Source organism: Mustela putorius, unplaced genomic scaffold, assembly GCF_011764305.1.
Source record: "Mustela putorius furo isolate JIRA1106 unplaced genomic scaffold, ASM1176430v1.1 tig00003972_pilon_pilon_pilon, whole genome shotgun sequence".
Classification (NCBI taxonomy): Eukaryota; Metazoa; Chordata; class Mammalia; order Carnivora; family Mustelidae; genus Mustela; species Mustela putorius.
The window spans coordinates 15,037,178-15,060,447 of NW_025422115.1; the positions used below are offsets into that span (position 1 = coordinate 15,037,178).

Sequence of the window (23,270 nt, forward strand, 5' to 3'; positions counted from 1 at the left end):
TTTATGGATGAAACAGGAATGTAGAACTCCAGTGGTAGGGTAAAATAGTATATAGAACTTAAGGTTTTTTTTTTTTTTTAAGATTTTATTCATTTATTTGACAGACAGAGATCACAAGTAGGCAGAGAGACAGGCAGAGAGAGAGAGGAGGAAGCAGGCTCCCCGCTGAGCAGAGAGCCCGATGCGGGGGCTCGATCCCAGGACTCTGAGATCATGACCTGAGCTGAAGGCAGAGGCTTTAACCCACTGAGCCACCCAGGCGCCCCTAGAATTTAAGGTTTTTTTCTCATGATGCATTTATCTTTCAGTTTAATATTTTCCATTTTTTCCCTTTTCAACTAGTTTCTTATTTTACAAACTCTTTGTTTTTAAGCCTTACCTTTCATTTTTTTGCATTTGCTTTTTTGAGATATATTCTTCAGCTTTGGGTTCTGCTCACTGTATTCATTTCTATTTTTCATGTATATAAGTTCTCTCTGTAAGACAATTCTCTTTACAATTTTGGGATCTAGTGTCTTCTAACACACAGACCAAAATACATTCAGGACCAAGTGGATCACCCTCTCTTGTCCACCCTGAGATTATATTCTCTCTTCCTCTGCCCCTTCTCTTTCCTTCTTTTTCTTTTGGTTTTGGTTTCTGACCTCCTGGGAATTGTCTAGTGTGTATTTTACTGGGTTGTGGTTGATATTTTTTATTTTGTTCATTCATTCATTCATTCTTCTCTGGGCAAAATGACTAGAAGGAGGAATTAACAACAAAAGAAAGAACAAGAGGTAATAATACTCTCTACTACAGATCTAATGAAAAAGGCTGTAAGTAAGACAGCAGAGATGGAATTCAGGATAACAATTATGAAGTTACTAGCTAGGCTTGAAAATCGCATGAAAGAAACAAGAGAATCTTAGTGCAGAAATCAAATCTAATCAAGCCAAAATAAAAAATGCTCTGTGATGCAGTCTAAATTGGATGCTCTAACAGCTAGGGTAAATGAAGCAGAAGAAAGAGTAACATAGAAGACAAGCTGACAGAAAGGAAGGAAGCCAAGGAAAAGAGAGGAAAAACAACTAATGGACCATGAGGAGACCATGAGGCAAGGAAAAGAGAGGAAAAACAACTAATGGACCAAGAAATCAGCAATGCCATAAAATGAAATAATATTAGAATTACTGAAGTCTCCATATGTGGCATGTAAGGAATAGCATGGAGGACATTAAGAGAAGGTAGGGAAAAACGAAAGGGGGAATCAGAGGGGGAGATAAACCATGAGACTATGGACTCTGGGAAACAATCTGAGGGTTTCAGAGGAGAGGGTGGTGGAGGGATGGGGTAGCCCGGTGATGGGTATTAAGAAAGGCACATGTTGTAATGAGCACACAAATAATGATTCATGGAACACTACATCAAAAATAAATGAAGTACTGTATAGTGATTAACAAACAAAAAAATAAATGTTTTACTTGATCTTATTAGTTTCTAAGACATTTATAAAGCATGTAAAGAGCTCTTATTATACTATGTAAGCAATTTGTACTCAATAAATGATATTTTAGGGGAAAAAAGCAAAGAACAACAAAAAAGAATTATTGGAGTCCGTGAGGGAAAAGAAAGAAAAAGGAGGACATTAGGAGAATCAAAGGAAAAGTAAACTGGGGTAAATTGGAGGGGTAGACGAACCATGAGAGACTGTGGACTCTGAGAAACAAACTGAGGGATTTGGAGTCAGTGGCGGGGGGGATAAGTGAGCCTGGTGGTGGGTATTGAGGAGGAAACGTATTGCATAGAGCACTGGATGTGGTGTATAAACAATGAATCTTGAAACACTGAAAAAAATGAAATAAAATTAAAAAGAGGGATAGAAGGTATATTTGAAGAAATCATAGCTGAGAACTTCCCTACTTTGGGGAAGGAAACAGGCATTCAAGTCCAAGGGGTAGTGAGGGCCCCTCCCCAAATCAATAAAAACAGATTAACACCAACATGTAAAGGGAAGCTTGCAAATTTCAGAGATAAAGAGAAAATCCTGAAAGCAGCTCAAGACAAGGGGTTTTTAACATACACTGGTAGGAACATTAGGCTGGCAACAGACCTATCTACAAAGACCTGGCAGGCCAAAAGGGACTGGTATGATGTATTCAGGGTGCTAAATGAGAAAAATATGCAGCCAAAAATACTTTATCCAGGAAGGCTGTCACTCAGAATGGAAAGAGATAAAGAGCTTCCAGGACAGAGAGAAACTGAAAGAACATGGAACCACTAAATCAGCTCCTGTAAGCAAAGAGAGAGCCCCAAAGTAAAAAGACCAGAAAGAAATGGAGATAATTTAAAGAAACAGAGATTTTACAGGTCATACAATGGCACTAAGTTTGTATCTTTCAGCAATTACTCTGAGTGTAAATGGGCTAAATGCTACAATCAAAAGACACAGGGTATCAGATTGGGTAAAAAAGCAAAAACCCATCGATATGCTTTCAACAAGAGACTCATTTTTGACTTAAAGATACCTTCAGATTGAAAATGAGGGGGTACAGAACCATTTATCATTCTAATGGGCATCAAAAGAAAGCTGGGGTAGCAATCCTCATATCAGACAAATTAGACTTTAAAGTAAAAGACTGTAGTATGGGATAAAGAGGTATACTACATCATACTTAAAGGGTCTTTTCAACCCTTTAAGATCTAACAATTATAAATATTTATGCTCCTAACTTGGGAGCAGCTAATAATATAAACGAACTAATAACAAAATTAAAGAAACACATTGATAATAATACAATAATGGAAGGGGACTTTAACACCCCACTCACAGTAATGGACAGATCATCTAAGCAGAGATCAACAATGAAACAAGGGCTTTGAAAGACATAATAGACCAGATGGACTTCACAGAGGTATTTAGAGAATTCCATTCTAAGGTAACAGGAAATGCATTCTTCTCTAGTGCACACGAAACATTCTCCAGAATAGATCATATACAGGATCATAAATCAGGTGTCAACCAATACCAAAAGTTTGGGATTATTCCCTTAATATTTTCAGACTACAATTCCTTAACCTTAAACTCAATCACAAGCAGAAATTTGTGGAACGCACACAACTGGAGGTTAAAGAGCATCCTACTAAGGAATGAATGGGCCAACCAGGAAATTAAAGAACAATGTAAAAAATTCATAAAAATGTACGAAAATGAAAATAACAGTTCAAAACTTCTGGGATATAGCAAATGTGGTCCTAAGAGAACACTGCAATATAAACCTTTCTCACAAAATTAGAAAAATCTCAAATATACAAGCTAACCCTGAACCTAAAGAAGCTGGAAAAAGAACAGCAAATAAAGCCCCAAACAAGCAGGGGAAGAGAAATAATAAAGATTAGAGAAAAAATTAATGAAATAGAAACCAGAAGAACAGTAGAACAGATTAGAAAGAATCTGGTTCTTTGAAAGAATTAATAAGATTGATAAACCCCTAGCTCCTTATCAAAAAGAAAAGAGAAAGGACCCAAATTAATAAAATCATGAATGAGAGAGGAGAGATCATGACCAACACCAAGGATACAGAAACAATATTAGGAACATATTATGAGTAACTATATGCCAACAAATTAAGCAATCTGGAAGAAATGGATGCATTCCTGGAAGCTTATAAACTACCAAGACTGAAACAGAAGAAAAATCCGAACAAACCAATAACCAAGCAAGGAAACTGAAGCAGTAATATAAAATGTCCAAAAAAAACAAGTGTCCAGGGCCAGATGGCTTCCCAGGGGAATTCTACCAAACATTTATAGAAGAAATTAATACCTATTCGTTTGAAGCTGTCTCAAAAAACAGAAATGGAAGGAAAACTCCTATTCTTGTTCTATGAGGCCGGCATTACTGTGATTCCATAACCAGGCAAAGACCCTATCAAAAAAGAGAATTACAGACCAATGTCCCTGATGAACATGGATGCCAACATACTCACCTAGATACTAGCTTAATTTGTTGGCATACACTTGCTGATAAAAATTTTCTAACAATTTTTTCTGTATCCTTGGTGTTGGTTGTGATCTCTCCCCTCTCACCCATGATTTCATTAATTTGGGTCCTTATCAATCTTATTAACACTCTCAACAAATACCAAAAGTACATTAAAAGGATTATTTCCCACAGCCAAGTGGAATTTATTCCTTGGCTGTAAGGGTGGTTCAACATTCAGGTACTAATCAATGTGATACATTAATAAAAGAAAGGACAAGAGCCATATGATTCAATTGATCAGAGAAAACATTGCATCAGAGAAAGCATTTGACAAAATACAGCACGCTTTTTTTTTCTTAAATTCAGAAATATTTTATTTTTAAAGAAATGAAATAAATGTCACCAAAACCAATGCCACTAACAGCATGCTTTCTTGAATAAAACTCTCTACAGTGTAGGGATAGAAGGAACATACCTCAATATTTTAAATGCCATCTATGAAAAGCCTACAGAGAGTATCATTCTCAATGGGGAAAAACTGAGACCTTTTCCACTAAGGTCAGGAGCATGAGAGGGATGTCCACTCTCACCACTGTTGTTTAACATAGTACTGTAAATTCTAGCCTCAGCAGTCAGACAACAAAAAGTAATAAAAGGCATTCAAACTGGCAAAGAAGTCAAACTCTCTCTCCACAGATGACATGATACCTTATCTCCTCAGGATGTAAAAAACAGAACTACCCTACAACCCTGCAACTGCACTACTGGGTATTTACCCCAAAGTTACAGACGGAGTAAAAAGAAGGGGCACCTACACCCCAATGTTCTGGTAGCAATAGCCAAACTGTGGAAAGAGCCAAGATGTCTCCCGACAGTTGAATGGATAATGGATAAAGGAGATGTGGCTTGTATATACAATGGAATATTACTTGGCCATAAGAAAGGATGAACACATTATTCACATCAACATGAATGAACTGGAGGATATTATGCTAGTGAAATGAGTCAGAGAAAGACAATTATCATGTGGTTTCACTCATATGTGGAGTACAGGAAACATCATAGAGGATCATGGGGTAGGGGAGCGAAAACTGAATGGGAAGTCATCAGAGAGGGAGAACCATAAGAGACTCTTGACTGTAAGAAGCAAACTGAGGGTTGCTGGAAGGAAGGTGGGTGGGAGGATGGGGTGATTTAGTGATGGGCATTAATGAGGGCACGTGATATGATGATCACTGGGTGTTACATGCAGCTGATGAACTGCTGAACAATACACCTGAAACTAAGTATGTACTAGATGTTGGCTAACTGAATTAAAAAAATAAAGCTGCAGAAGTTGCAGAAGTATCGGGGGGGAAAAAAAAAAGAAAAAAAGAATGTCAATATTATCCTTTGTGGCTGAGAGCACCAGAATCTGGAAATCTTAATAGTACTAGCACTACATGCTGCATTTCTCATTTTCATTTTTATGTGAACACAATTTAAATTAAAAAAAATTTTTTTTTCTCCACAATGTAAATTCATAGATTCCTGGTTTCCAGGTATAGGACACAGGCTCTCACTGATATACTCTGCCTAGCAAGCTAGGAGTCTTTCGTTTACTCAGTCAGACTGAGTAATTAAAAAAAATAATAATGGTGTAACCTAATTAAATAGCATACTACATGATTTAAAACAGAAAAGAAGTAAATATAAAAATTCTCACAATCTCTACAATTGACTTTGAAGTTTAGGTTTTCTCAGTCCCGCATTTTATGCTTTAGGTGCCCATTAGAAACAGTTTTGGATTAAACCCAATGGCCTATTTCTAGTATGTATGTGAATACTTTATGAATACTTTTCCTTAAAAAATGAATACTTTTCCTTAAAAAAACAAAATTCTGCCTCTTAGTAATAAAGTCTTCTATATTAGTAATTAGCTTAACAGGTCTTACCATAAGGTTTCTCGAATAATCTGTGTCTCAGTAACAAAAACTCTGTCATCTGGAACATATAACAGGTCACTGCTATACAAGTGTTGGTCCCTATTAGCAAACATCAAATGTCAATAAAATGGTTTCTCATGAAGTAAAATGCATTAAGGAATACATGCATTTAGTGGTAATTTAACCAGTAATCAATAAGCAAATAAACATAATAATATGTTTTAAATGCCCTTGCACACTCATTTCTACATGTCAACCGTAATATTCTCAGAGAAGTACTTTCAGAACAATTCCAATTTTTTAAAAAAGATAATATTTATTTATTTCAGAGAGAGAGAAATAGGTAGAGAAAGCATAAACTGGGGGTGGGGGTGGTGAGATGGGGATAGAGGGAGAAGAAGGCTTTCTGCTGAGCAGGGAGCTTGATGTGGGGCTCAATCCCAGCATGCTGGAACCATGACTGGAAGTAAAGGCAGATGCTTAACCAACTGAGCCATCCAGGCAACCCAGAATAATTCCAATTATTATATTCTTTGCTGATTTAGCCAAGTGTTTAAAACTATGTATTGTTTTAGAAAAAGATTAACTGTATTTTTAAGTAGGTGCATTAGATTTTAAAAAGGATCTCAAATAGGTGACCTAATTCATTAGCTACCAAACCATTAGCTTTGAAAGTAACAAATCAAAAAACAGACTATAATTAAATAATAATCTCATTTTAAAAATAAATAGCTGAAAATGTGTTAAATTAGAATTGCTAAAATTTTTTTAAAATTTCAGGGAAGTTTTTTATTTAAATCATAAATCAAAAGCAAATATTAAAATATAAAAGCTTCTTAACACATTAAATGAAAAACTTAGCTTCTTACCAGACAGCAGCTAAATTGGAGTGCAAATGTAAACTATGAGGAAATCTTGAGGATCTGGCTGTCCAGTACTGATGAACCACATGCTGTTCCAGCCAGCTTCGGCAATCTGTCTCATCTACTGGAAAGATATTTAAAGAGTTTAAATTATAAGAATTAACAAAAAAACACTTGAGCAACTATGCCACAATTCTGGATTTATGACCCCATTCAAATAGTCAATTGAGAAAGGCTCTTTTTCTTATCAAACTCAACACCTATGGAACAAATAATATGTTACTAAATGGGCCGAAGACATGAATAGACATGTTTTCAAATAAGACACCCAGATGGCTAATCGACACATGAAAAGATACTCAACATCACCATCATCAGGGAAATACAAATCAAAACCATAATGGAATACCACATTATACCTGTCAGAAAGGGGCAAAATTAACAACAGAAGAAGAAACAACAGGTGTTGGCAAGGATACAGACAAGGGGAATCCTCTTGCACTGTTGGTAGGAATGCAAACTGGTATAGCCACTCTGGAGAACAGTTTGGAGGTTCCTCATAAAGTTAAGAATAGAACCACCCTACGATCTGGCACTTGCACTACTAGGTGTTTACCAGTATATAAAAATACAGATTCAAAGGGGTATATAACACATCCTGACATTTATAGCAGCATTATCAACAATAGCCAAACTATGGAGATAACCCAAATGTTGATCAACTGATGGATAAAGAAGATATGGTATCTATACACATGGAATATTAGCCATAAAAAGGACGAAATCTTGCCATTAGCAGCAGGTGGATGGAACTAGTGTGTATTATGCTAAGAGAAATAAGTCAGAGAAAGACAAATACCATATGATCTCACTCACATGTGGAATTTAAAAAAGAACAGAGATGAGCATATGGGAAGGGGAAACAGAAAAAAAAGGAGGAAAACAAGCCATAAGAGACTCTTAACAACAGAGAACAAACTGAGGGTTGAGGGAAATTGGTGGGGGGTGGGTTAGATGAGAATTAAAAAAGGCACTTGTGATGAGCACTGGGTGTTGTATAAAAGTGATGAATCACTGAATTCTACCCCAGAAATTAATATTGCACTGTATGTTAACTAACAAACTTTAAGTTAAAAAATAAAAAGGCCCTTTATATATAAATATCAAATTATATATAGAAATGCACATACAAAAATGTAATTAAGTATCATTGGCTATAAAGAAAAAAATTACTCAATTTTAAATGATCCCATGAATAAGAAGACATGAACAGTATATTCAAATAGTTCAATAATCATGAAAGAAATTGAAATGGTAACCAAAGATATTCTCAAGAACTCCCAAACCCTCAGGACTGGTAGTAAGCTTTAAAGAATTATAATCTATTAATATTATAAGGCTAATATAACCTTGCTTCTAAAACCAGATAAAGACAGAAAAATAGTTCATAGAATAAAAATGGAAAATCCTAAATTAAAGAATAGATAACCCAGGGGCACCAGGGTGCCTCAGTTGGTGCATCACGTGACTCTTGATCTCAGGGTCTTGAGTTTGATTGAGCCCCACATTGGACATAGAGCTTATTTTTTAAAAAATGTAGTAAAAAGTAACAGAATCATTATGTGAATTTAGCTCAGGAATTCAAGGATGATTCACTATCAAAATCTATCTATGTAGGAATAGAACAAAAGAGAAAGATTATATATAGGATTATCTCACAGACAAAGAACATTTGATAAAGTTCAATATTTATGATTAAAGACTCCTAGAAAAAGAGGAATAGAAGGAAATTATCTTAATTTGATAAAGACCACATACCCAGAACCTATACACAAACCCAACACACTTAACAGAGGAATTTCAGGTGCAACTTTCTTAGACTGAGACCCATTCCAGGAAAATGGCTCTGACTGCTGATGCTTCCTCTGCAGACTAAAGGCCTGGCCAGAACAGACACCATTAATGTGTCACAAAGAAAATACAAGATATAAGAATTTACATAAGACAAAACTGTAGCTGATAATCATCATTTATATTAAAAACCTAATGGGAGAGAAGTCCAAGATGGCACTGTAGGAAGACTCTGAACTCCCTTCCTCCCACAAACACACCAAATGTATACCTGTATATGGAGCAATTCCTCTTGAAGAACAGGGCTGACTGAACAGCTCCTATACAACAAAAGATGAGGGACCATGGAGAGAGGGGTAGAAGAGACAGAAACACAGTAATGATAGGAATCTGACCTTTGATGCTGTGAAATGCAGTGGGGGTGAAAGTACCGAAGGACCAGTAGAAGAGATGCCCATCCTAGGTCACAGAAAAAAGCTTCAGATTAAAGGACAACTACATTAGAAGTGATGGAAACCTTTTTACTACCCCAGAGTGTCCACCAAACAGCAGAGGAATAGCTAGAACTCTCTCTAGATCAGAGGTGCTGGTGAACACCATTGTTTATGTTCCTTCTCCACCTTGATATTCAGACAGGAGCAGAGTCTGGGTGTTTCAGGTAGCCTGTTGCCTTGGGGAGTCTTGGGCACCCAGTCTACACCAACTCCAGGTGCATACCCAAGGTGGTACCCCTGCCAGTACCTTCCCAGCTTTAGTCTCCCAGTAAGGCTATCCCAGTGTGGTAGGTAATGGAACAACCCTAGCCCGCACTGATTATAGTTCCAACCCTCTTGCCAAAATGGCCCTGATGTGGAGCACCTCAGGGACTCCCTGGTCTGTGCCTGGTCCAGAAGCAGCTTTTCTGAAATGACACCCCCTATGTGGCGCAACCAGGTTTGTGGGTGTCCCTGATGTACAGTGCCCTCATGCCCCTTGCCTGTACCTGCTACAGCTCCAGCCAGCCAGCCTAAGTTGCCAGGCATACACAGTCCATGCAGGGGATATTCCTACACTTGGCCATACCTCCCAAACTGGGAGATGTAACTGTTACATCTTATTCATAGAATCAAACACAGAAAGTAAAACAGAACGAGGAGACAAAGAAATATGCTCAAAATGAAAGAACAAGGGCCCCCTGAGTGGCCCAGTCAGTTAAGTGTCCAACTCTTGATTTTGGCTCAGGTCGTGATTTCAGGATCATAAGACTGAGCCCTGCATCAGCCTCCATGCTCAGTGGGGAGTCTGCTTCTCTCCTTCTGCCTCTACCCCTCCTCCTCCTATTCTCTCTCTCTCTAAAATAAATAAGTCTTTAAAAAAGTAAATGAGAGAACAAGACTAAAGAACCAAATGAAACAGAGATACGCAATCTAGCTGATAGAGTTGAAAGTAATAATCATAAAGAGCCTCACTGGACTTGAGAGAGGACTGGAGGAACTCAGAACTTCAACAAAGAGGCAGAAAATATAAAAAAGAACCGATCAGAGCTGAAGAATACAATAACTTAAATGAAATATATATTAGAAGGAATCAGCAGCAGATTAGAGGACATATAATAATGGAGCAGCTACCTAGAATACAGAACACTGTAAAGTATCTAAGCTGAACAGCACAAAAAAAAAAAAAAAATTAAGAAAAAGCCCACCAAGGATAGGTTAAAATACCACTGAAACAATAAGCATACTAACATTAATATTATAGTAATCAGAAGGAGAAGAGAGAGGGAAAGGAGCAAAAAAAAAACACCTTGAAAAAATACTAGTTGAAAACTTTCCTAACCTGGAAAAGGAAATGGACATCCAAGTCCAAGAAGCACAGAGAACCCCAAAAAAGATGAACCCAAGGAGGATCACGCCAAGTCACATAACAAGGAAAAGTCAAAAATTAAAGATTAAGAGAGGCTCTTAAAAGCATTAAGAGAAACACAACTAGTTTTGTATAAGTGGAACCCCATAAGACTATCAGCTGACTCTTCAGCAGAAACCTTACAGATAAGAGAGTGGCATTATATATATATATATATATATATATATATATATATATATATATATAGTAAACATATTATGTATATATATATATTCATATTCCAAGTGCTGAAAGAAAAAAAACATACAGCCAAGAATACTCTACCGAGCAAGATTATCATTCAGAATTGATGAGAGATATTATCTAAAACAAAAGTTAAGTAGTTCATCATGACTAAACTGGCCTATGAGTAGAAGAAAATTATGAAAGGAAAACAATTTCACTAGTAAACAATAAAGTTGGTAGATCAATCATTTATAAAGCTAGTATGAAAGTTGAAAAGACAAAAGTAGTAAACTACATAAAAATTAGTTAAGGACTCATAAAATAAAAAGATGTAAAATATGACATATATAAAACATTAAGGAGTAAAAATGTGCCTTTCAAATGTGTTCAAACTTAAGCAACCACCAATTTAAGTACAAAATGTTATATACCTAGGATGTTATATATGAACCTCATGGTAACCAAAAACCAAAAAAAAAAAAAAAAAAAAAAAAAAAAAAGATATACACACAAAAAAATCCAACTTTCATAAAACTAAAGAAAGACATCAGTCATGAGGGAAGACAGCAAGAGAGGAAAGGAACAGGAAAGAACTACAAGAACAAACAAAACAATTGACAAAATGGCAATATCATTTTGTATATACCTATATACATGTCAGTAATTACTTCAAATGAAAATGGAGTCAATACTCCAATCAAAAAACACAGGATAGGTGGGGCACCTGGGTGGCTCAGTGGGTTAAGCCGCTGCCTTCAGCTCGGGTCATGATCTCAGGGTCCTGGGATCGAGTCCCGCATCGGGCTCTCTGCTCGGCGGGGAGCCTGCTTCCCTCTCTCTCTCTCTCTGTCTGCCTCTCCATCTACTTGTGATTTCTCTCTGTCAAATACATAAAAAAAAAAAAATCTTATTAAAAAAAAAACACAGGATAGGGACGCCTGGGTGGCTCAGGTCATGATCCCAGCGTCCTGGGGTCGAGTCCCACATCGGGCTCCCTGTTCTGTAGGGAGCCTGTTTCTCCCTCTGCCACTCTGTCTGCCTGTGCTCGCTTGCTCTCTCTCTCTGACAAATAAATTAATAAAATCTTAAAGAGTCTGTTTCTAAAAAAAACAAAAAAACAAAAAAACACAGGATAATTGAGTGGATAAAAAACAAGACCCATCTATATGCTGCCTACAAGAGATTCACTTCAGATCCTAAGACATATTCAGACTACCAAAAATGAGAGGATGAAAAAGATATCCATGTAAATGTAAGACAAAGGGCAAAAGACAAAAAGAAAAAAAAAAAAAGAAAAGGAAAAAAGCTGGGGCAGCAATATGTACACGAAGGAAAACACTTTTTAAACAGATTCTGTAATAAGAGACAAAGGGCACGATGTAATGATAAAGGGATCAATTGCTAACAAAAGGACTTAACAATTACACATATTTATGCACCTAATATAAAGCAAATATTAACATACATAAAGGGAGAAACTGACAATAATACAATAACAGTGGGAGACTTTAACACCATATTTACATCAATGGACAGATCATTCAGACAAAAAATCAATATGGAAACGGCAGCTTTGAACCACACAACAGATCAGATGAACTTAATAGATGCATGCAGAACATTTCATCCCAAATCAGCAAAATATACTTTCTTCTTGAGGGTACATGGAACATTCTCTAGGACAGATCACATGTCAGGCCACAAAAAAAGTCTCAATAAATTTAAGATGGAAATCATATCAAGTATCTTTTCTGAGCACAATGGTATGAAACCAGAAATTAATTATAAGAAAACTGGAAAAACACCCTGCACACATATGCAGGCTAAACAACATGTAGTTATACAAGCAATGGATCAATGAAGAGATCAAGGAGAAAATTAAAAAATACATGCAGACAAAGAAAATGGAAACATAAAAGTTCAAAATCTGTGGGATGTCATAAAAGTAGTTCTCTGAGGGAAGTTTATAATGGTACAGGCTTTGCTAAAGAAAAAAGGGAAATCTCAAATAAGCAATTGAACCTTATATTTAAAGAACTAAAAACAAAACAAAACAAAAACCCAAGAACAAATATAACCCAGTTAGTAGCACTAATAAAAATCACAACAGAAATAAGTGAAATAGAGACTAAAAAAACAACAGAAAAGATTAATGAAATTAGAAGCTGGTTTTTGAAAAGATAAACCGATAAACCTTCAGCCAGAATCCTCAAAAAAAAAAAAAAAAAGTGAAGAAACAATTTAAATTAATAAAATCAGAAATGAAAGAGAAGTTACAATCAAAACACAACTACAAAGGATTATAAGAGACTACTAAGAAAAATTATATGCCAGGCACCTTGGTGGCTCAGATGGTTAAGTGTCTGCCTTCGGCTCAGGTCATGATCCTGGGGTCCTGGGATCAAGTCCTGCATCAGGTTCCCTGCTCAGTGAAGAGCCTGCTTCTCCCTCTGCCTCTCTCTTTCTCTCATGAATAAATAAATAAAATTCTTAAAAAAAAAAAAAAGCCAACTATATGCCAACCAACTGGACAACCCAGAAGAAATGAATAAATTCCTAGAAACATACAATTTTCCAACACTGAATAAGGAAGAAATAGAAAATCTGGATGGACTAATTACTAGTAACAAAATTAAATCAGTAATACAAAAACTCCCAATAAATAGAGGTATAGTACCAGATAACTTCTAGATAACTAGGTAACTAATTACCAGGTAATTTTACCAAACATTTAAAGAATAGTGAATAATTATTCTTCTCAAACTATTTCAAAATAGAAAAAACAAATTGAAACCAAATACATTCCATGAGGCCAGTATTACCCTGATACCAAAACCAGATAAAGACACTACAAAGCAACAGGCCAACATCCCTGATGAACACAAATGCAAAAATCCTCATCAAAATACTAGCAAGGTAAATTCAACATACATTAAGAGGATCACCCACCACCATCAAGTAGATTTTTTCCCAGAAATTCAGGCATGGATACATATTTGCAAATCAATCCACATGATACACATTAACAAAATGAAGGATAAAACTCATATGATCATCTCAGTGGAAGCAGAAAAAGCATGTGACAAAATTCAACATCCATTCATAATAAAAATTCTCAATAAAGTAGTTGAGAGAGAACATACCTCAACATAATAAAGGCTGGATATAAAAAAAACCCCACAAGTAACATCAGCTGAAGTAACATCTCCAAAGAAGACATCCAGATGGCCAACAGACACATGAAAAAGTGTTCCTTATCACTCGGCATTAGGGAAATACAAATTAAAACCACAATGAGTTATCACCTCACACCAGTCAGAATGGCTAAAATTAACAAGTCACGAAATGACAGATGCTGGCGAGGATGTGGAGAAAGGGGAACCCTCCTACACTGTTGGTGGGAATGCAAGCTGGGGCAACCACTCTGGAAAACAGCATGGAGGTTCCTCAAAATGTTGAAAATAGAACTACCCTATGACCCAGCAATTGCACTACTTGGTATTTACCCTAAAGATACAAATGTAGTGATCCGAAGGGGCACGTGCACCCGAATGTTTATAGCAGTAATGTCCACAATAGCCAAACTATGGAAAGAACCTGGATGTCCATCAACAGATGAATGGATCAAGAAGATGTGTTATATATACACAATGGAATACTATGCAGCCATCAAAAGAAATGAAATCTTGCCATTTCCTCTTGCCATTTCCTGAAAGCGTTTCCTCTAAAATAAGGAACAAGACTTGCCCCTTTTATTCAACATAATACTGGAAGTCCTAGCCATAGCAACCAGAAAAGAGAGAGCTAAAAGTCATCCAAATTGGTGAGGAAGAAGTAAAATTGTCACTATTTGCAGATATGATACCATATATTGAAAACCCTGAAGGCTCCACCAAAAGAAAACTATTAGAACTAATAAATGAAGAGGCAAGATGTTGACAGAGTAGGGGACCTTGTTTCATCTAATCCCTCAAATTTAGCTGGGTATCTATCAAACCATTCTGAACACATATAAATTCAACCTGAGATATATATTTATCTGAATCTGTACAAGCAGAGAAACCACTTTTTGCATGGTAGGAGGTATAGAACCTTGAATTTTTTGGAGGAAATGGAAGATAAACAGCGGGGAGGGAGCCTCCATAAACTGGGTCACCAGAAAATGATAAAACACGAGAGCACAACATCAGGACCCTTAGAAATCTGCTCCAGTGATATCCCTTTCTGAAAAGGGCACAGGGTATGAAGAACAGGGCAGAATTCTAAGTGGATCACTGTGGTCTCGGGATCCCAGGAGACTCAGAAAGAATGGGGTGCCTGAACTGATAGAGTGTCCAAGCAGTGGAGCAGGGAGACTGGTTATGGTCAGTGAGCCCAGAAGGGACTCTTAGTCTGGTCACCATAAACTGTGAGCCGGGTTGGTAGGGAGACCACTCTCTGCCTGAGCACCCTGAAAAGGACTAGAAGGTTCAGGCTGTTTAATATCCTAAGGGAGATATGAAATGGCTTGCACCCACAATAGGGCAACAGGTTGGTGTGGCCCCAAAAGAACACTGGGGCAGCACCCAACCATGACCTGGGAGCTGCAGAAGAGAGCTGCATGTACAAGCCCACAGCTGCTTGCAACTGCAAAGGTACAAAGCACACAGACATTCATGGTTCCCTGGAATTCCCCCCGGGAGAGATGCAGCGGTGTGAATAGCGCGAGTCTATGGAGACAGTTACACACAGATGTGGAAACTGTTTGACCTGGAGGTTTTATCGGAAGAAAGGAGATGGAAACCCTGCAGCTCTGGGCCAGACACTCCTGCATGACCATATTTTCTCTGACTCTCTAAAGAGGAGTGGAAAGCTGCCAGGGCACAGAAGCCACACAGACAGCCCATCCCCTTGACAAGGGGTGGGGCAACTCCATCCAGGCAAAGACACAGAGCAGCTGAGCAGCAGGCCCCTCCCCCAAAAGATACACTGGAAGAACAGATGAATGACAAGCTTATTTCCCACAGGACTGTAAAACTCCGGTGCCATGAGAAAATAATATATTGAGCTTCGAGTATTCCCTCATGACTCATTTGTACTTGAGGCTAGATTTTACATTTTTTTAAGTTTTTCTTTTTAGTTCCCTCCCCTCACTTTTTTACCCTCTTCTGGTTTCATATAGATTATTTCCCAACTTATGTTTTTAAGTACTTTTTAACTCCCCCCACCACATCTATGTTTTATAGATTTATTCCACATACAAGTCCACTCTATTCAATTTTATCTTGATATATATATATATATATATATTCTAATTTCTTTGCAATTTTGGGATACAGTGTCTTCTAGCACAGAGACCAAAAATTAATCAAGAACAGGCAGATCACTCTGCTTTGTCCCCCCAAGAGATTATAGTTTCCAGTTTCCTCCCTCCTTTTTTTTGTTTTGTTTTGTTTTGTTTTGTTTTGGATCATCTTGGTTATGAGGCTCTGTGATAGTTTCTGACCACTTTGAATTTTTTTCTAGGGTGCATTTTGTTTGGGTCATGGTTGATATTTTGGATGATGTTCATTCACTCAACCATCCCCTCAACAGAATGACAGGGAGGAGGAACTCTCAACAAAGAAAAGAACCAGAGACAATGTTCTCTGCCACAGAGCTAATGGATATGGATATAAGCACGATGTCAGAGACAGAATTCAGGATAGTAATTATAAAGCTAATAGCTAGGCTTGAAAAAAGCACACATGACAATACAGACTCTCTAAGGGCAGAAATGAGATTTAATCAAGGCAAACTTAAAAATGCTATGAATGAGATGTAGTCTAAGCCAGATACTCTAATGGATATGGTAAGTAGGGCAGAAGAGAGAATAAGGGATCTAGAAGAAAGACTGATGGAAAGGAAGGAAATTGAAGAAAAGAGAGAAAAACAACTCATAGCACCTGAAGAGAAACTTAAGAGAATTTAATGATACATTGAGAAGAACCAATATCAAGGTCATTGGGATCCAAGAGCGGGTGGAGAGGGCTAGGTCTATTTGAGCTGATTACATCTGAGAACGTCCCTACTCTGGGGAAGGAAACAAGGGTTCACATCCAAGAGGCAGAAAGGACCCCTGCCAAAATCAATAAAAATAGATCAACACCCTGATATATGTTAGTGAAGCTTGCAAATCTTAGAGCCAGGGAAACTATCCTGAGAGAAGCTAGGGGGAAGAGATTTCTCACATATGGAGGGAGGACATCAGAATAACATCAGACCTATCCACAAAAACCTGGCAGGCCAGAAAGGACTGGCAACATATATACAGGGTATTAAATGAGAAGAAATAGCAGCCAAGGATACTTTATTCAACAAGGGTATCATTTAGAATGGAAGGAGAGATAAAGAGTTTCCCCAACAGAAAGAAACTGGAAGAATATAGGACCATCAAGACAGCCCCACAAGAAATATTAAGGGCAATACTATAAGCAAAGAGAGACAACAAAAGTAATATAGACCAGACAACAAAAGTAATAATATAGACCAGAAAGTGTCAGAGACAATCTACAAAACAGGTACTTTACAGGCAATACAATAGCACTAAATAAATATCCAACAGTTAGTCTAAATTGAAAATGGACTGAATGCTCCAATAATAATAATAAACCTGCCCCAGATATCAGACTGGATAAAAGGCAGGACCCATCAATATGTGTCTATAAGAGACACATTTTGAACCTAAAGACACCTCTAGATTGAAAGTGAGAGGATGCAGAACCATTTACCATGCTAATGGACCTCAAAAGAAAGCTGGGATAATAATCCTCCTATCAGACAAATAAGATTTCAAACTAAAGACTGTAGTAAGAGAGTAGAGGGCCACTGTGTCCTACTTAAAGGGTCTATCCAACAAGATGATCTAATTATTGTAAGTATCTATGCCCCCAACGTGGGAGCAGCCAATTATATAAACCAATTAATAACCAAAGAAAAGAAACATATTGATAATAATACATTAATACTAGGGGACTTCAACATCCCACTCACAGCAATGGACAGATCGTTCAAGCAGATCAATAAAGAAACAAGAACTTTGAAAGAGACATTGGACAAGATGGGACTTCACACACACATACAGAACATTCCATCCTAAAACAACAGAATATACATTTTTCTAAAGTGCACAGGGAAATTTCTCCAGAACAGACCACATACTGGGTCACAAATCAGGTCTCAACTGATACCAAAAGGCAAAAAACTGAGATTATTCCCTGCATATTTTCAAACCATGGTGCTTTGAAACTGGAACTCAAGAAGAAATTTAGAAGGAACGCAAACACCTGGAGCCTAAAGACCATCCTACTAAAGAACAAAAAGGTCGCCCAGAACTTAAAGAAGAACTTAAGCAATTCATTGAAACTAATGAGAATGAAAACTTATTGGTTCAAAACCTGTGGGATACTGCAAAAGTGATCCTAAGAGGAAAGTACATAGCTGTCCAAACCTCTTTCAAAAAGTTAGAAAAATCCCAAGTGCACAGCTAACCTTATACCTAAAGGACTTAGGGAAAGAACAGCAAATAAAGCCTAAACCAAGTAGGAGAAGAGAAATAATAATGATTAAAGCAGAAATCAATATAACAGAAGCCAGAAAAACAGAAAAGATCAACAAAACTAGAAACTGGTTCTTTGAAAGTGTTAATAAGATTGATAAACCTCTGGCTAGACTTAGCCAAAAGAAAAGAGAAAGGACCCAAATTAATAAAATCATGAATGAGAGAGGAGAGATCATGACCAACACCAAGGATACAGAAACAATATTAGGAACATATTATGAGTAACTATATGCCAACAAATTAAGCAATCTGGAAGAAATGGATGCATTCCTGGAAGCTTATAAACTACCAAGACTGAAACAGAAGAAAAATCCAAACAAACCAATAACCAAGCAAGGAAACTGAAGCAGTAATATAAAATGTCCAAAAAAAACAAGTGTCCAGCGCCAGATGGCTTTCCAGGGGAATTCTACCAAACATTTATAGAAGAAATTAATACTATTCATTTGAAGCTGTCTCAAAAAACAGAAATGGAAGGAAAACTCCTATACTTGTTCTATGAGGCCGGCATTACTGTGATTCCATAACCAGGCAAAGACCCTCAAAAAAAGAGAATTACAGACCAATGTCCCTGATGAACATGGATGCCAACATACTCACCAAGATACTAGCTTAATTTGTTGGCATACACTTGCTGATAAAAATTTTCCAACAATTTTTTCTGTATCCTTGGTGTTGGTTGTGATCTCTCCCCTCTCACCCATGATTTCATTAATTTGGGTCCTTTCTCTTTTCTTTTGGATAAGTCTGGCCAGAGGCTTATCAATCTTATTAACACTCTCAACAAATACCAAAAGTACATTAAAAGGATTATTCCCCACAGCCAAGTGGAATTGGCTGTAAGGGTGGTTCAAGATTCAGGTATTAATCAATGTGATACATTAATAAAAGAAAGGACAAGAGCCATATGATTCAATTGATCAGAGAAAACATTGCATCAGAGAAAGCATTTGACAAAATACAGCATGCTTTCTTGAATAAAACTCTCCACAGTGTAGGGATAGAAGGAACATACCTCAATATTTTAAATGCCATCTAAGAAAAGCCTACAGAGAGTATCATTCTCAATGGGGAAAAACTGAGACCTTTTCCTCTAAGGTCAGGAACATGACAGGGATGTCTCACATGAGACATCACATGAACAGACACCTCTCCAAAGAAGACATACAAAAGGCCAACAGACACATGAAAAAATGTTCCACATCACTTGGCATATAGAAATCAAAACCACAATGAGATACCACTTTACACCACTCAAAATGGCAAAAATTCACAAGGCAGGAAACAGCAAATGTTGTGAGGATATGGAAAAAGGGGAACCCTCTTACACTGTTGGTGGGAATGCAAGCTGGTACAACTACTCTGGAAAACACTATGCGTTTTCCTCAAAAAGTAAAAAAATAGAGCTACCCTTGGGGCACCTGGGTGGCTCAGTGGGTTAAGCGCCTCTGCCTTTAGCTCAGATCATCATATCAGGGTCCTGGGATTGAGCCCCGCAACGGACTCTCTGCTCAGCAGGGAGCCCGATTCCTCCTCTCTCTCTCTGCCTGCATCTATGCCTACTTGTGATCTCTCTGTCAAATAAATAAAATCTTAAAAAAAAAAAATAAAGCTACCCTCGACCCAGCAATTGCACTATTAGGTATTTACCCCAAGGATACAGATGTAGTGAAAAGGAGGAGCACGTGTACCCCAATGCTCATAGCAGCAATGTCCACAATAGCCCAACTGTAGAAGGAGCCAAGATGTTCTTCAACGGATGAATAGATAAGAAGATATGGCTCATATATACAATGTAATATTACTCAGCCATCAAAAGGATGAACAGCTACCATTTACACTGACATGGCTGGAACTAGAGGGTATAATGCTAAATGAAATTAGTCAGAGAATGACAATTATCATTTAGTTTCACTCACATGGGGAACATAAAGACTAATGCAGAGAACAACAGGGGCTGGGGGGAACTAAATGGGAAGAAATAAGAATAAAATACCATTTGAGACTCTAGACACTAGGAAACAAACTCAGGGTTGCAGAAAGGAAGGCCAGTGGGGGGATGTGGTAACTTGGTGATGGGCAGTAAGGAGGCCACGTGATGTGATCAGCATTGGGTGTTACACTGAACTGATGAGACATCGAACAATGACATGCTATACCTTGGCTATTTGAATTTAAACAACAACAACAACCAAAAAAAAAGGATTAAAGAAAAAGAACTAATAAATGAATTCATTAACATTTTAGGAGACAGAATTAATGTAAAGAAAACTATTGTGTTTTATAGAGAAAAAATTTAAGAAAACAATCCCATTTAAAATTGCATCAAAAATAATAAAATACTTAGGAATAAAACTAAGCAATGAGGTAAAAGACCTGTATTCTAAAAACTATAAAATACTGATAAAAGGATCTGAAGATGACGCAAAGAAATAGAAACATACCCTGCTCATGTATTGGAAGAACACTATGTTGTTTCTTTAAAATTTCATTTATTTATTTGTTAGAAAGAGAACACAAGCAGGGGGGGATGGCAGGCAGGCAGCAGGAGAAGCAGGCTCACTGAGCAGTAAGGATCCCGATGCAGGACTCGATCCCATGACCCTGCTATCTAGACCTGAGCAAAAGGCAGATGCTTAGCTGACTGAGCCAGGCATTCCTGGAAGAATATTGCTAAAATGCCCAATTACCCAAAGAAGTCTACTGAGTCAATGAAATCCCTATCAAAATACCAAGAGTGCAATGGCAGGGTCATAGGGAAGTTCTATTTTTAATTTCTTGAGGAATCTCCACACTGTGCTCCAAAGAGGCTGCACCAACTTGCATTCCCACCAACAGTGGAAGAGGAACCCTCTAGTTCCCCTTTCTCCACATCCCCTCCAACACATGTTGTTTCCTGTCTTGTTAATTTTGGCCATTCTAACTGGTGTAAGGTGATATCTCAATGTGGTTTTAATTTGAATCTCCCTGAGGGCTAGTGATGATGAACATTTTTTCATGTGTCTGATAGCCATTTGTATGTCTTGATTGCATAAGTGTCTGTCCATATCTTCTGCCCATTTTTTGATATGATTGTCTGTTTTGTGTGTGTGGAGTTTAAGGAGTTCATTATAGATCCTGGATATCAACCTTTTGTCTGTACTGTCATTTGCAAATATCTTCTCCCATTCCGTGGGTTGCCTCTTTGTTTTCTTGACTGTTTCCTTGGCTGTGCAGAAGCTTTTGATTTTGATGAAGTCCCAAAAGTTTACTTTTGCTTTTGTTTCCTTTGCCTTTGGAGACATATCTTGAAAGAAGTTGCTGTGGCTGATATCGAAGAGATTACTGCCTATGTTCTCCTCTAGGAATCTGATGGATTCCTGTCTCACGTTGAGGTCTTTTATCCATTTTGAGTTTATCTTTGTGTACGGTGTAAGAGAATGGTCGAGTTTCATTCTTCTACATATAGCTGCCCAGTTTTCCCAGTACCATTTATTGAAGAGACTGTCTTTTTTCCACTGTATATTTTTTCCTGTTTTGTCGAAGATTATTTGACCATAGAGTTGAGGGTCCATATCTGGGCTCTCTGCTCTGTTCCACTGGTCTATGCGTCTGTTTTTATGCCAGTACCATGCTGTCTTGGTGATCACAGCTTTGTAGTAAAGCTTGAAATCAGGTAACGTGATGCCCCCCGTTTTATTTTTGTTTTTCAACATTTCCTTAGAGATTTGGGGTCTCTTCTGATTCCATACAAATTTTTGGATTATTTCCTCCAGCTCTTTGAAGAATACCGGTGGAATTTTGATCGGAATAGCATTAAAAGTATAGATTGCTCTAGGCAGTATAGACATTTTAACAATGTTTATTCTTCTGATCCAAGAGCATGGAATGGTCTTCCATCTTTTTGTGTCTTCTTCAATTTCTTTCATGAGTGTTCTGTAGTTCCTCGAGTACAGATCCTTTACCTCTTTGGTTAGGTTTATTCCCAGGTATCTTATGGTTCTTGGTACTATAGTAAATGGAATCGATTCTCTAATTTCCTTTTCTGTATTTTCATTATTAGTGTATAAGAAAGCCACTGATTTCTGCACATTGACTTTGTATCCTGCCATGTTGCTGAATTGCTATAGGAGTTCTAGTAGTTTGGGGGTGGAGTCTTTTGGGTTTTCCATATAAAGAATCATGTCATCTGCGAAGAGAGAGAGTTTGACTTCTTTATTGCCAATTTGGATACCTTTTATTTCTCTTTGTTGTCTGATTGCTGTTGCTAGGACTTCTGATACTATGTTGAACAAGAGTTGTGAGAGTGGGCATCCTTGTCGTGTTCCTGATCTCAACGGGAAGGACGCAAGATTTTTCCCATTGAGGATGACATTTGCTGTGGGTCTTTCATAGATAGATTTTATGAAGTTCAGGAATGTTCCCTCTATCCCTATACTTTGAAGCATTTTAATCAGTAATGGATGCTGGATATTGTCAAATGCTTTTTCTGCATCAATTCAGAGGACCATCACATTGAGGTCTTTTATCCATTTTGAGTTTATCTTTGTGTACGGTGTAAGAGAATGGTCCACTTTCATTCTTCTACATATAGCTGCCCAGTTTTCCCAGCAGCATTTATTGAAGAGACTGTCTTTTTTCCACTGCGTATTTTTTCCTGTTTTGTCAAAGATTATTTGACCATAGAGTTGAGGGTCCATATCTGGGCTCTTTACTCTGTTCCACAAACTCATTAAACTCTTTAAAATATCACTTTGCATATTGTTGGCTTTCTGTGAAACTGAATTTTGGTGCAAATAATATTTAAATATTACCAAACAACAGAGACTTTATTTTTCTAACTTAAAATTAATTAAATAAAATATAGTGTGTTCTTAGTTTCAGATGTAGAATTTAGTGATTCAAGAGTTGCATATAATACCCAATGCTTATTACATCAAGTGCCCTCCCTAATGCCCATCACTCAGTTACACCATTCCTCCAATCACCGCCCCCGCCAGTAACCCTTTTTGTTTCCTATAGTTGAAGAGCCTCTTATGGTTTGT

General features: G+C 37.4%; 1 protein-coding gene across 5 annotated transcripts in view; it reads right to left on the reverse strand.

The window, feature by feature from the left end:
• Positions 1 to 23,270, reverse strand: part of TUBGCP5 (tubulin gamma complex associated protein 5) — a 101,366-nt gene that overhangs the window by 49,529 nt on the left and 28,567 nt on the right. For 3 of the 5 annotated variants that reach the window (XM_004758503.3, XM_004758504.3, XM_013059420.2), the window contains 2 exons: positions 6,756 to 6,873; positions 5,896 to 5,985 (listed from right to left, as the gene is read on the reverse strand). In XM_004758503.3, coding sequence (XP_004758560.1) covers positions 5,896 to 5,985; positions 6,756 to 6,873 — 208 coding nt within the window. The remainder of the gene's footprint in view (positions 1 to 5,895; positions 5,986 to 6,755; positions 6,874 to 23,270) is intronic. The other 2 variants (XM_004758505.3, XM_045070568.1) reach the window with 2 other exon arrangements.